The sequence below is a fragment of the Branchiostoma floridae genome, chromosome 11 (assembly GCF_000003815.2).
Source record: "Branchiostoma floridae strain S238N-H82 chromosome 11, Bfl_VNyyK, whole genome shotgun sequence".
Lineage (NCBI taxonomy): Eukaryota > Metazoa > Chordata > Leptocardii > Amphioxiformes > Branchiostomatidae > Branchiostoma > Branchiostoma floridae.
In genome coordinates this window covers 11,330,614-11,343,648 of record NC_049989.1, presented here as the reverse complement: position 1 = coordinate 11,343,648, position 13,035 = coordinate 11,330,614, and the positions used below count along the sequence as shown (strand labels likewise).

At 41.0% G+C, this 13,035-nt stretch overlaps 1 protein-coding gene across 37 annotated transcripts in view; it reads left to right on the top strand.

Moving 5' to 3' along the window:
• The window catches only part of LOC118426042, a 40,795-nt gene extending 27,777 nt beyond the window's left edge, over positions 1-13,018 (top strand). For all 37 annotated transcript variants that reach the window (XM_035835261.1, XM_035835282.1, XM_035835287.1 and 34 more), the window contains 21 exons: positions 20-118; positions 535-615; positions 815-847; positions 1,101-1,258; positions 2,104-2,226; positions 2,499-2,640; positions 3,113-3,187; positions 3,560-3,714; positions 4,175-4,315; positions 4,963-5,104; positions 5,950-6,009; positions 6,530-6,628; positions 6,892-6,972; positions 7,722-7,742; positions 8,388-8,545; positions 9,109-9,249; positions 9,806-9,947; positions 10,827-10,907; positions 11,055-11,138; positions 11,692-11,751; positions 12,108-13,018. In XM_035835261.1, the coding sequence (XP_035691154.1) occupies positions 20-118; positions 535-615; positions 815-847; positions 1,101-1,258; positions 2,104-2,226; positions 2,499-2,640; positions 3,113-3,187; positions 3,560-3,714; positions 4,175-4,315; positions 4,963-5,104; positions 5,950-6,009; positions 6,530-6,628; positions 6,892-6,972; positions 7,722-7,742; positions 8,388-8,545; positions 9,109-9,249; positions 9,806-9,947; positions 10,827-10,907; positions 11,055-11,138; positions 11,692-11,751; positions 12,108-12,271 (2,240 nt within the window). In that variant the 3' untranslated portion in view covers positions 12,272-13,018. The remainder of the gene's footprint in view (positions 1-19; positions 119-534; positions 616-814; positions 848-1,100; positions 1,259-2,103; positions 2,227-2,498; positions 2,641-3,112; positions 3,188-3,559; positions 3,715-4,174; positions 4,316-4,962; positions 5,105-5,949; positions 6,010-6,529; positions 6,629-6,891; positions 6,973-7,721; positions 7,743-8,387; positions 8,546-9,108; positions 9,250-9,805; positions 9,948-10,826; positions 10,908-11,054; positions 11,139-11,691; positions 11,752-12,107) is intronic.
• The last annotated feature ends 17 nt before the right edge of the window (positions 13,019-13,035 follow it).

The following is a 13,035-nucleotide window of genomic DNA, read 5'->3' as shown; positions in this document are numbered from 1 at the left end:
TTACATTCCCAATCCACAGAACTCAAGCTGGACTGTGCTGATTGGCAGACGTGGTACGACAAGGTCAAGGCACAGCTGGACGCAGCGACTTTCCAAAACGTCATGAAGACCTGTCAACGTATGTTTATTATCAATTTGTTTTCTCTGAGTCAGTCCTGCAACTCCATACCCTCTCTTCTTGTTGGCCTCTTCTTTTGTTTGTTTGTTTGTTTGTTTGTTTGTTTTGCATACCCTGTAAACAGGATTGATTTAGTCTTCTAATAGATATGTGTCAGCTGCAGCGTAGTTGATGTAGTTTCACATTACTTGGCTTTGTGTATTAGAATTTGCGGGGAAAGGGCAGCAAAGTCAACCCTGATGATGTCTATCCATATTCTCCTTCTGTAAAAGCAACAGTTACCAATGATTGATGCACATGTAGATGCAGTATCACCCCTTCAGCTATGAGCTGTACGTTTAACCTGTAGCTTTCAGCAATGTCCCGTTGTTATGATCACAACGTCATTGATTGTGACGTCTGTTATGTTTCTTTAGCCGTTGTGTGCAAAGACCCAGCATTCAAGGAAAAGTATGCAGACGTATTCAGCACCATCGATTGTGCCTCCTTCTTGCTAAGTAAGTCATTAGACGTGCTTATTGATATGACTTCCTGTTAAAGGAAATGAGTTAAACATTTGTTTCCCAAATAGAATTAATGGAAAATTTATCTATGTATTTATGATGACATATTTTTTGTTTGCTCTTAAATCGACATTCTAAAACTCTCAAAACTATACTATGTAATATTTTTTTGTTTTATTTGTATTCCTCGTAGCACTATCAAGCAAGACCACGACCAAGACCACAAGTAAGTATTGAAATTGAATTGTATCCCAACACTATATCGGTACACCTATGCCAAGTCTCTATTGCATTCCCACATGCGTTTTCAGTTCAGTTTATTTGTTTAACCAGGCAAATACACATCACCTACTGGCGTTTTCAATGCATCCTGTGTGGCCGGGGAGACCCCAACATAAAATAACACAACATTAAAACAACTGATCAAAATGAAATCAAAGGTCAACTTAAGTAACTAAACGTTCATTCGTTTGTTTCAGAGCTGGTATCCGTTTTGGGTGCGCTGCCCGTGCAAGTCCTGAAGCTGATTTTCAAGGGTTCGTCGCAGCTAGATGAGGCCCATTCCGTGATCATGGGGCGTCTGGGAAGCAAATCGTTCTGGGCTCCGGCAACCAACGACGTCAACCAGTACATGCAGGTACGGCCAAGCTAGTCTGAAGTAAACTCTAACTGTGGTGATACCAGATTTGTTCCACCAGCTTGGCAAATTTGAAATTAGGATCTGACTTCGGTCGGGGAGGTAAGAGACTACCTTTACCTTCTGTCTGTACCATGCATGTGGCACTGTTAATATAAGTTATAAATCTTGAGTGCAGTGCCACATTGTCCTCGTTTGTCCGAAAACTCTCCTCAGGTGCAAATTAGTACCTAGCTTCGGTTATGGACGTATTCTAGGGTGGGACGTTAAGATGAAGGTCCTGTGTTTGAGGAGAGCCACATCTCGGAAATGTTGAAGAACCCACCACAATTATAGTATGAAAACTAAGGGTCCATCTCGCCAGTGTTAGCCAGTGCATCAGGTCTAGCATTTAGATCTTACGGTGCTTGTAGCTACTTTTTTTCTATTTGCTTTTCGACAGACGAGGACAATGTGGCACTGCACTCAAGTTTTTGTTACTTATATATATTAACAGTGCCACATACACGGTACAGACAGAAGGTAAAGGTAGTCTTTTACCTCCCCGACCGAAGTCAGGTGCTCATTTTTACACCTGGGTGAAGTGAGGAAGGTCGTGTAAAGGACACAACGTCAAGGGCACGGCGGGGATCGAACTCATCAGGACCTATAAATTCCGAGCCAAACGCTCTACCAGTTTACGCCACGGCCGACGCCACAAGATGCTTGTAGCTTCTTGTATGTTACGCCAAAGGAGGGTATTCCAGTTATGAGTAAACAAACAACCACGCCAAAAATTGAGGTCCCAACCGTGACTGTGTTGCTCATTTCTATATTGAAAAGAACATTGTGACGTTTTCCCACAGATCAACCTGATGCAGACCACCACACTTGCCGCCATTGCTCTCCAAGGGTCCGGGGACAGTTTCGTCAAGACTTTCAAGCTTATGTACAGCGTGGATGGTGAAACATGGACTGAATACAAGGAGGTAAGGACAAAGTTGTTCTCACTTTATGTTCATTTGATTGCTTGTTTGACTTCACTGATTGCTTCTGAATATCTATTCTCAAGCAATACATCTACTGTGAAAGTATTGGATTGTCATCTTCCGATCTTCTTGTGATAGGTCAGAAGATAACATTCAAAATTCAGAGAAGCTGAAAGTTAAAAGAATCTTCATCAATCAGTGACTACTTTTTAAAGGTCTTAAAGCTTAAGATATTCTCCTAAGATGATTAAAAAATGTTCCTCGTCTTTCAGATTCTAACGGGGAGCAAAGATGGCACCGCGGTGACCACAGTGCAGCTCACTACCCCCATCACTGCCCGGTACATCCGGATCGTTCCGCTGACCTGGGGGCCTGGTGGCATCGGTCTGAAGACGGAGGTCTATATCACAGCTGGTGCGCAGTGCAAATATTTTATACAATTATTTCCCTTTACTTCCCACTTTTCTTACTTACCCGATCGACATAAAACACTATTTTCATGGCACTAGTTTCCCTTTTTGTGAAGATCCTTGTACAAAATTGGCCCAAAATAATCATAAGACATGCCTCTATATATACATGTATATCCTTTCCACTAGATACTAGTATCTGTGTTGATCTATATCATATGCATGCATTAAACGACATTAATATGACACCAGTTTTCTAGATATTAGGAGATCCTTCCAAAATCCTTTTCCATACTATACTTTCATGTGCATGTTGCATGTTGTACTTCTTCCTGTGGTATAAACATACAACTTTAAACTTCTATTGAAAGATTTTGTGACTTATCTTTTTACACATACTCGTGTTGTAGACATACCAAAATAGCTCTTTTACGTACGTATACGGAAACAAACATGCATGTTTTTTTATGTTTCAGCTGCTGCTTCCAGCTTCAGCTTTAACGTGCAAAAGATGATGACACAGATAACGCAGACAACAACAACCACCAAGCGTAAGTCTAACTATACCAAAACCTCCGAGACTATTATATATAGTACATTTTACGTTTGGAACCCGCTTTTTAAACACCACATGATGAACTACGTATCTTTGTGTATACCATACGTATTGTAAACACCGCTTGAACTACCTACCTATGTACATGTTTAAATACTGAGATTTAGCATCTCATATGTTGGCAGAGACGTCTAGCGTTGTAGTCTGTAACAGAAACAAACATGCTCTTATGAAGGTGACAGATAACGTGGGTCCTGAATAAAAGATTTGATTATGTACAAAGATCATTAATATTGTTACCACTACGACAAACGTACTAATTTTGATTTCCATGATGCATCATTGCTGCTCTTTTTCTTCTTTGCAGAATACGCTGCCATTCTCGCGGCGATACCAGCAAAGGCTCTTACCATCGTGCTGACGGCCTCTTCACAGATGAAGGAACATGGCGCCACCATGGCCCGCCTGGGCAGCAAGTCCTTCTGGGCACCTGAGACAAATGATGCAAGCCAGTACCTACAGGTATAGGTTTGAATTGTAATCGGTTATCAGCATCTCGACAGAAAGATCTTTGAAAGCCTCAAGCAATCTTGGCAGAATGATAATGATGATGGTTTATTGCGTAACAGTGACAACGTGTGGCAATGTACAGACAACAAGGGTTACATGTTACATTAGTATTTCATACCTTGGAAGAAAACGTATTGTCATAGAAATCTACTTGAGATGTTGCTTGCTGGTTACAATCTTGGTGAACTATGGGGCGCATTCATTTTGTTTGCAAACACCAAACTCAATGAAACGTTACACTACGTGAAACAGTGTTACATTGCAATGAACAACGACCAGCTAACCGTTGACTTCATCATACCTAAGCTAACACTACATGTCTATATGCCAAGCCTTGAAGTGCAAATTATTCCGCTAGAATAAGTGAAAAGCCTTTGAAACAATAAGAAAACCGCGGTGCACGATTTTTCAGATCAACCTCGGCCAGTCCACTCAGATTGCCGCCCTAGCCCTGCAGGGGTCCGGAGACCGCTATGTCACCAAATTCAAGCTGCAGTACAGTGTGGACGGGGAAGAGTGGAAGGACTACACTGGGAAAGATGGCAAAGTTCTGGTATGTATATCGTTTATCTTTGCAATATTGGCTCTCCGACAATAGGTATTCTGATGATTACATCCAGTAGAACGGATGGTAGCTATAGTCTGTCTGCGTTGAACCCCAGTGTCTAACCATACAATAGAGCACATGTAGATATCTGTTTGGTCCTTACCCCGTCCTAGTAGACATCAGTACCACCCGTCCCAGCTAATAGTATGTCTCTCTTACCTTTCAAGTGCATTAGCAGCTCTGATTACACTGTCAGCTCTGTGCAGCTCCTTCCCACCATTTGCCGCTATTGAATCTGGGCGTCTGCTCCCAGATAGTTGTGTGGTTGGTGCGTCTTACCCTGGGGGCCAGCCGGGATCGGGCAGCTAGGACAGTTTATTCGGTGGCCCAAGACAGTCAGGCCCGATGATCTCATATTAGCGCCCCGGAGAGTTTAAGCCCGATGAGGTCCACCTGCCCTTTTCCGTAGCGATAACTCATTCGGGCTTAAACTCCCCCGAGCGCTAATGTGAGATTGGCGGGCTGACTGCCTTGCGTCCCCGAACAAAACTCGCTACTTACCCGATCCTGTCTGGCATCCAGGGTAGGTGCGTCTTGGAGGATAGATCTAGAGTAGATTGAACCTTGATGTCTGACGATCCTGTATCTTACAGGTAATTGACGGCAGTAAGGATGGTACCGCGGTCGCCACTATCCAGCTCCCCACGGCCATCACCGCACAGTATATCCGGATCTTTGCCGTAACATGGGGGGCGGGAGGCATCGGGCTCAAGACGGAGGTCTACATCTCTGGCAGTTAGTAAAATCGAATTATCATATAGTAGCCAGGCGCCGCGGACCAATCAGAAGGTCCCGTTCCATGTTGGTTATGATGCCGGCCAGCCCGGTGTGTATGGCTCGTTCTGATTGGTCAGAATTTGAATCGACACCATATGTTGTCGATTTGCATTTGTCGATGCAAATGTGTCGCTTCGCTCACTCGGTGGTTTCATTCGGTGGTTATAGCAAAGGATCAGGCGTTATCACAACATATACACCTCGGAGAGGGTCATTAACCCTTAATTATATCAATTATATAATTCCACCTGTTTCGATGTTGTGCTATTATAACACCCGGTGGAAATATGAGAGTTGATTAGACCATGTTTTCAATCTCAGCATTGTCAACATGTTAGCTGAACATTACGGTAGATGACATGTTCCAAAACAAAATCAGGCCGTATCGATTTAATCAAAGCCTTAATTTTTTTAGCCTGGCATCACATGTGTAACCGCAAAACAACGTGAGACCAATTAAACTGTAGAATGGACCCCTCCTTCTCTTGGAAAAAACACAGAATGCTGACTGTTATACCTAGCAGAATGCCTATACAATAAGAACAAGCGGTCGATCACAAAAATATATCTACAGTAGAAGCCAGTTAATTGCACAACGGATTAACGCACACTTCTGTTAACTGCACGGAATCCCAAAATCCCAAACCGGTGTGGTCCAGCTGAATAACTTCGCATACTTGCACCAGCCTGATAATTGCACGAAATGTACTGGCAAGTAGGTCGTGCAATTAAGCTGCTTCTACTGTGTTATCATGACTGCATGCGTTCGCAACATTACACCATATTCTGTTTTCTTTTTCTAGCTGCTGCTAAAAGCTACAGACCGACTTTCAAAATAACCCAGACGTCGTCAAAGAGTTCGAGTAAGTGCACTGGAATGGTATTCATTATAACGTTAACATCCTACATTAAACATTACATCTCCCACTGTACACAACTCCCCTTAACGAATTAACGTTAGTTCACCTTTTTCCGCGTGGTATCCTATATTCATTGTTTTAAAAACACGGTGTTTCGGAATATCTATATAAAGTCGGCGGATGTTGGTTTCAAATTCCAGTATCTTTAATTTGAAATGATGCCATTTGAAACCAACGTCTGTCAATTTGACATCGTTAAATACCGCTTTTGAAAACAATGGATATAGGTTACTCCTCAAACAAAGGTGAACTAGTGCTATAGTGTTTTTAACACATTATAGCAAATTTGACAAAATGCTGAATATGTAAAATTTCATCTCTGCTACTGAAAGATGTTGATGTTGCATGCAATTTCTCCAGACCTCGTACTGGTATGTCACTGTGTCCATGATATCAAACAGCACATCTTACCTTGAATGTCATATTCTTATAAGAAATGCCTGGATAACTCTTAACATTACAGGTATGCAACTGGACTGCACCAAATGGAGCACTTGGCTCGACAAAGTCAAGGAACAACTCGGTGCCAAAACCTTTGAGAAGGTTATGAAGACCTGTCGCCGTGAGTACATTTTTCTTAGGTTTCAACTAAGGACAGCACAAGCAATTTGGTATTGTGACATTACGATAGACTTGTCCCTTGAACATTATGTAGTGTCTAAATATTATCATCATACATGCATGTGGACATACTACGATCTATTTTCTTTCCATTCAGTAATTATATCTGACGTTATCAACATATGGAATCATCATTTTGATGGATTGTGCGTTGACCCACATTTCTGTCACAATTCTTACAACTTTACTTTAATTTATCCTCAGCAAATGTCTGCCAGGACCCCAGCTTCAAAAAGACCAAAGCAGACTTGTTTGCTGCTCTAAACTGCGAGAAGTTCCTGCTGAGTAAGTAGATATAAAAGTAAAGAAAAAATATAATCTTGAAGATCAATAACCTATGGGTGTTTTTCTTAAGTAAAACTAGCTTTCAGTACGGTGTATTGATTTGGAAACAATAAGATATTCATACGTTATCTAAGCTGAACACTCATGTGTTGTCTAAGCTGAGTCAATATGAGTGATATCTTGATTGGTTTGATTTGATTTATTTAGCACATATGCAACGAATAAAAACAAATGATAAATAGAATGAAAAGAAAACATGCAGGAGGAACAGAAGCCTGTGAGGCTTTCATGGCTCCCCTTTTACAAACTAGGTTATAATCTAAAAAAATGAATCTTAGTATACATAAATCAAAGCTAATTGATAACAACAATTGAAATCAATGGAAACTACACCAGAATCAAATTAAATCAACTTAAACTACACAGGAAAATCATAACGCTGCAAATAATCGAAACTAAACATGATCTACAGATCATAAAGAAATAAGTCAGAATTATATAAATATACTTTTAGCAAATATCAAAGGGAATACAGAAAATCAAAGCAAGGTATCAAACAAGTCAGGCGAAAGTATCACTTAAGTACAAGATATAATACTTAAATTCGATATGATTATCAAAGTAATAACGAAGCATGACATAATTAAGAAACAAGGAAAAAATCAGAAGTATAAAGTTCAACTTGGCTTTATTACCTCAGAAATGTGTTGTTATCCTTTTCACACAATTCTTCTTCTTTGTCCCTACAGGCCTAGGAGGAAAAACCACACGTAAGTTCCATTACATTGTTTAAAGTGCACATGAATAGATTAGATGGTTTGATGGCCATAAAACTGTTTTATAGCATATATTTCCTCAGTTCTGTTGCTGTCTTCTGTAGCGTTCTCATGGTACTTTTTCTTTGCAACTATACATAACGTTATTACTGTTAATATATAACGTTATATGCTTAAGTGCAAGAGATTTCAAGGCACTTGATGCATTAAGTATTAAGATTCCTTTATATTTTAGATCTGAAAACTCGCACAATGCAAAAAAAGTAAACCCAAAATCCTTTAGTATACTGAAACTTACGACTTTGCCATGATGTAATGTGATATTATGGGTGTATATTATTGCTTAGCTAGTAGAATTTGAAGATTTATTTCATATTTCAATTCTATAGTTTGCAGTTTTACCGACGTCACTGTACTCCGTGTTGTGCCAATAAACTTAACTTCGATTATCTTTCGTCTTCCCTCACTCAACCAGACTAAGGTACATGTGATATTAAACATAATTTACTATTTGAAATTGTGGAATACAAAGAGAAATATATTTCATTTGAAGGATAGTCACACAGGATACAACAGCCCTAATGTTGTGGTGTGTTTTATTTGTCTTATTTTGAACTTGATCGTGTTTCTGTTTGACAGAACTAGCTCCGGTTCTGGCTGCCATACCGGCCCAGGCCCTGTCTATCGTGCTGACGGCCTCGTCAGAGCTGGACGCCGCCCATGGTGCCACTTCGGGCCGCCTCAGCAGCGAGTCCTTCTGGGCACCAGCTACAAATGATAAAAAGCAGTACTTGCAGGTACAGTTCATTTCTATACCTATCTATTTCAATTTGCCACGATTGGGTCAATTGACTTGATTGCATGGATGACATCCGCGAGCGCATTAATTTTCGGCTGTTTAAAAGGAAGAAAAAAGTTTTCAACCATGCTGTAAAACGTACAAAGCAGCTTCAAAATAACCAACTATTTGCCGTGGATTGCAAAACCAAATATCGGAAAAAGTATATTAATGTCACAGAATATTCCAAGGTCCTCGAAGATATGAAAGAGCAAAATGATGAACATATTGTTCGGTATATTATTTCATGATGCAGGCAACTTTGTTTGGTCATTTTTTTAATTCACACTCTCGCATTAGGTTTCAAGTACCCAGTGGATGTCATCTATATCCAGATCAACATACCTTAGATGCAAATACATGCAATTAAACTACATACAGAATGTAATTAGAAAATAAGTATAACTACATACAGAGTGTAATTAGAAAAGAAAAATGGTTGTTCATAGTTTTAAGAGCTTTAAGATTTTCTATTAAGACAGAGTTTATTTTCAGAATATCTCTTTTCTTTTCTTTTCTTAGATCAACCTCGGCCAGAAGACAGAGATCGCCGCTCTTGGCCTGCAGGGTGGAGAAGGCCGCTGGGTGGCGTCGTTTAGGATCCAGTTCAGTGCGGACGGAGAGACCTGGAGCGACTACAAGGCGGGGACGGGTGCTGCGGTGGTGAGTTACTCTTTTCACCCCGACCACGCATGCGGATATTTAGGCTAAAACTCGATGTTGTGCTTGCCGGACGTGCGGTACGCCGCCATTAAAACACTGAACAGAACATGTTCTGCCGCGCGGTCGGCTTCATTTCCAACATGCCTCAATTTTTAATCAAAATCTCTCCCTACCTTCCGAGCTGAGATGTTTGTGGAGAGCAGTTGCGGAATGAAAAGTTTTGGATGTTGTGATATAGATGAACTAGGAAGCGATTTGTCGGGTTAACGGCGGATTCCACGGGTCGGCAGGGGTGTCCGAGGGCTAGGGACATCCCCTTTCCCCGATAACCATACCATTTCCAGAGGAGTGTCCCCTAATAAAGGGAGACACGTCCCCTTTCCAAGAGGAGTGTCCCATGGAAAGTCGATGAGTGTCCCCTTTTCTAGAGGGGAGTGTGCACATTTGCGGGGGATGTCCCCACTGGATTGGTCGGGATGCATTTTGTGTGCATACGTACTGTTACTTTGTTATTGTCATCTTTGTAGCTAACGCTTTGAATAATGCCGTGTTACAGGTTTTGAAAGGAAACAAAGACGCCACGTCCATGGTGACCCTTAAAGCCCCAAAGTCCTTTAAGACGCAGTATCTCCGCATCATCCCCGTCACCTGGGGCGAAGGAGGCATCGGTCTGAGGGCGGAGGTTTTCATCACCGCTGGTATGTTCTACTAGCCTGGGTACCATCCGGGTAGTAGTTCGCTCCCAAGTTCGCGGGGATTTAATTTCGCGGTAGTTTTAAGTTCGCGGTAGTACCATGCTTTGTATCCAATTACTGTCATGGAAAAATGTTCGCGGTGGTTTTAAGTTCGCGGTGAAGCGGCCACTGCGAAAACTGCGAACATTGAACCACCGCGAAAGTTTCTGCATTTACAGTAATGAACGCGCCGGAGCGAACTACTTTCCGGATGGTACCCAGGATAATGTTCTACTGCACTCAACACTAATTAAAGCTCCTCCTGAAAGGTGACGTCGTTGTTAAGATTCTTGAATCCAAAGTCTCTGGCTTTGAATCCCCAGGAATCTCCTTAGGGAAGACATCTGACACTCCTATTTCCTTACTGGATGCACGTGAGAATCGGTACCTATCTTTGGTTAGGGACTTTACAATGTACTTTCGGGTGAGACGTTAAGCTGGGGGTTCCGTGTTTGAGGATAGCCACACCTTGGCCATGTTAAAGAGCCCGTCAAACTTATCGAATAGAAGAGATCAAACATTAAAGTGGGTTAAATCAGCCTGTTCCTGCTGTACAAAACTGGTGGTTTGCCGGCCATGCAGAACAAGCAAAGTGAATCTAGAATCAGTCGTAACCTTCTGTTTGTCCCAACCCGGGGATTTGTGTCATAAAGACGTTAAATAAGTCTGTCAAAAGAATTTCAGTCTTCTGAAATATTCATAATAACAACTGTTCACGACTGGTCTATTCTACAAGCTAGAAGATAATTGAGCAAAAAGTAATCGTCATTACCCATGCAGGATTTGCCATGTGTTTTTATTCACCGATTGATGATTAAAGTGCCTCCATGTCTGTCTCCACAGGTGCGGCTAAAAGCTACAGACCAACCTTCAAAATCACTAAGACCCAGAAGACTGTGACGAAGACTAAGACCTCCTCCAAACGTACGTCTTGCTTGGCATTTTAAAAAACTTTTCCTTGTAATTTCAATTAAGCTTGAAATGCATGTCTCAAATCTTTTTAGTTTTGGTGCTTTGAAAGCGTCTAATTCTGTATTTTATGACTGATCGTTTCTGCGTCTTGTGTTATAGAGCTTGACTGTGGTCAATGGGCTTCCTGGCTAGGCGCTATGAAGGCCCACCCTCAGTTCGGAAAGATCATGCAAGCCTGTGCACGTAAGTAAATCGTTTTGGTTTTTACTATATCACAATCACTAACATAACGTCCACCAGTAGGTAATAGAAAAGACATCCCTTCATTTAGTGTATTTTAGGTATTGGCTTCTTTAAAACGTCGTTGTTCGTCTTGGCAGTCCAAGTTCACCCTTAACAAATTCACAAACCTTTTCCGAAGAAATGTGATTTTGACATCATCAACATGCTCAAATTCAGTAGCGCCAGAGACAGTAAACAATAGACCAGTCTCGTTTAGAATCCTGAAGTACCGTATATATATATATATATATATATATATATATATATATATATATATATATATATATATATATACTAGGTATCACTTAGTCTTGTGAGACTAGAATAGTGCTATGGAGATTATCGTGGCCGTTGGTGGCGTTGGTCCAATCCTGGCATGATAGTCTGGGACACAGCTGATACACATGTAGGGTAAAGGACTTATTTTCCTAACGCAGTTGCATGATTTATTCTATGAGCAGGAATCGGCAATTATTCAGGACCGATTCATCCTGTTTGTTCTTTTTATTCCCAGCGCAAATCTGTAAGGACCCTGCCTTCAAAGCCAAGCCCTTGGCTGCAGACTACTGCAAGAGTGAGTAAAGCAACACATCTTTTACTATTCACATTGAACATCGACTAAAAAGCACAGTGCTTATGAAAGCGCTCTCTTCAAAACGTAATCATCAATATAAAACGATGATATTTAAAAAGTCAACATACATTAAAGAATAGAAGCAGTATAATGAAAAAAGTATCTGAACTTTTGAAACGATTCAGGTATCTGGAGTGCACGGGAAAAACCTAACACATAGTCAAATAGAATGCTTCTATCGCTACCATACAAAAGATAATCTACAGCAAAATGTACTTCATCTTTTACTTTACCTGAACTGCAAAATTGACAGATACTCACTTGACTGACTCCTTTTTTTGTATTTTTTCCTTCAGCCAAACGCGGTGAGGAAGTTGAGCGAGAGTTAGATACTGAGGGTCTGGCCGTCACTGTGGACGACGTAGATGAAGAAGAGGAAGACAACCTACAGCGTCTGCGCAGCCTGACGAGCACCCTGCAAAACCTCATGAAGCGAGTTCAGGGGATAGCTGACATGTAGCGCCATCTGGCGAGTTGATAATGAAACGTACAATTGCTTAATGGTGGATTGTTATTATTCCACGTAAAAAGCACAAAACTTCTTTTTTGCATGATTTGCTTATCTTATCGGTGAATAGCTAGAGTTTAAGCCATCAATCGTTCGGAATATCATTTACAATGTGAGGGACTGTCATACTACAAAATTTCTTGCCATTCTTTGATGATTTCTCCAAGGTGCTATCTCGTACTCGTGGTTAAAGACAGTACTTTCTAGACTTGTATTCAATAAAGAGGTGCCTTTTTGCCATACAGTGAAATGCGTATATAAAAAATCGCTCAGTTAAACGTACTTTATCAGAACTAGCAGTTACCGTTATCTTCGCTAATAGACCTATTTCCAGTTACGGAGGCCATGTTGGATTTCCTTGGGTCATGCACCAAAATGAGGCTGCACTTGGACAATGTCCTATGTAGCATGTATTGCAGACATGAGTATGCCCCAGGAAAGCCAACATGGCTGCTATATCTGGAAATTGAGAGGTCTATTAGTCTAAAATAAGTTTTATAGTTCGGTGAAAACAATGTGTCACAGAAGAGAAAACAGCTTGAGTAACGACGATTTTGTTATCATTCGGAAAATTGATAAGACATGGAATACACAGAGCAAGACCGTACTAAGATCTGAGGAGAGAGTTGTAAACAGAAATAGTCGATAAAACCTTGATAAAGACTGTGGTACATAATAAATCAGGGGGTCGGGAAAACCTGCATTTCTGTCTTCAT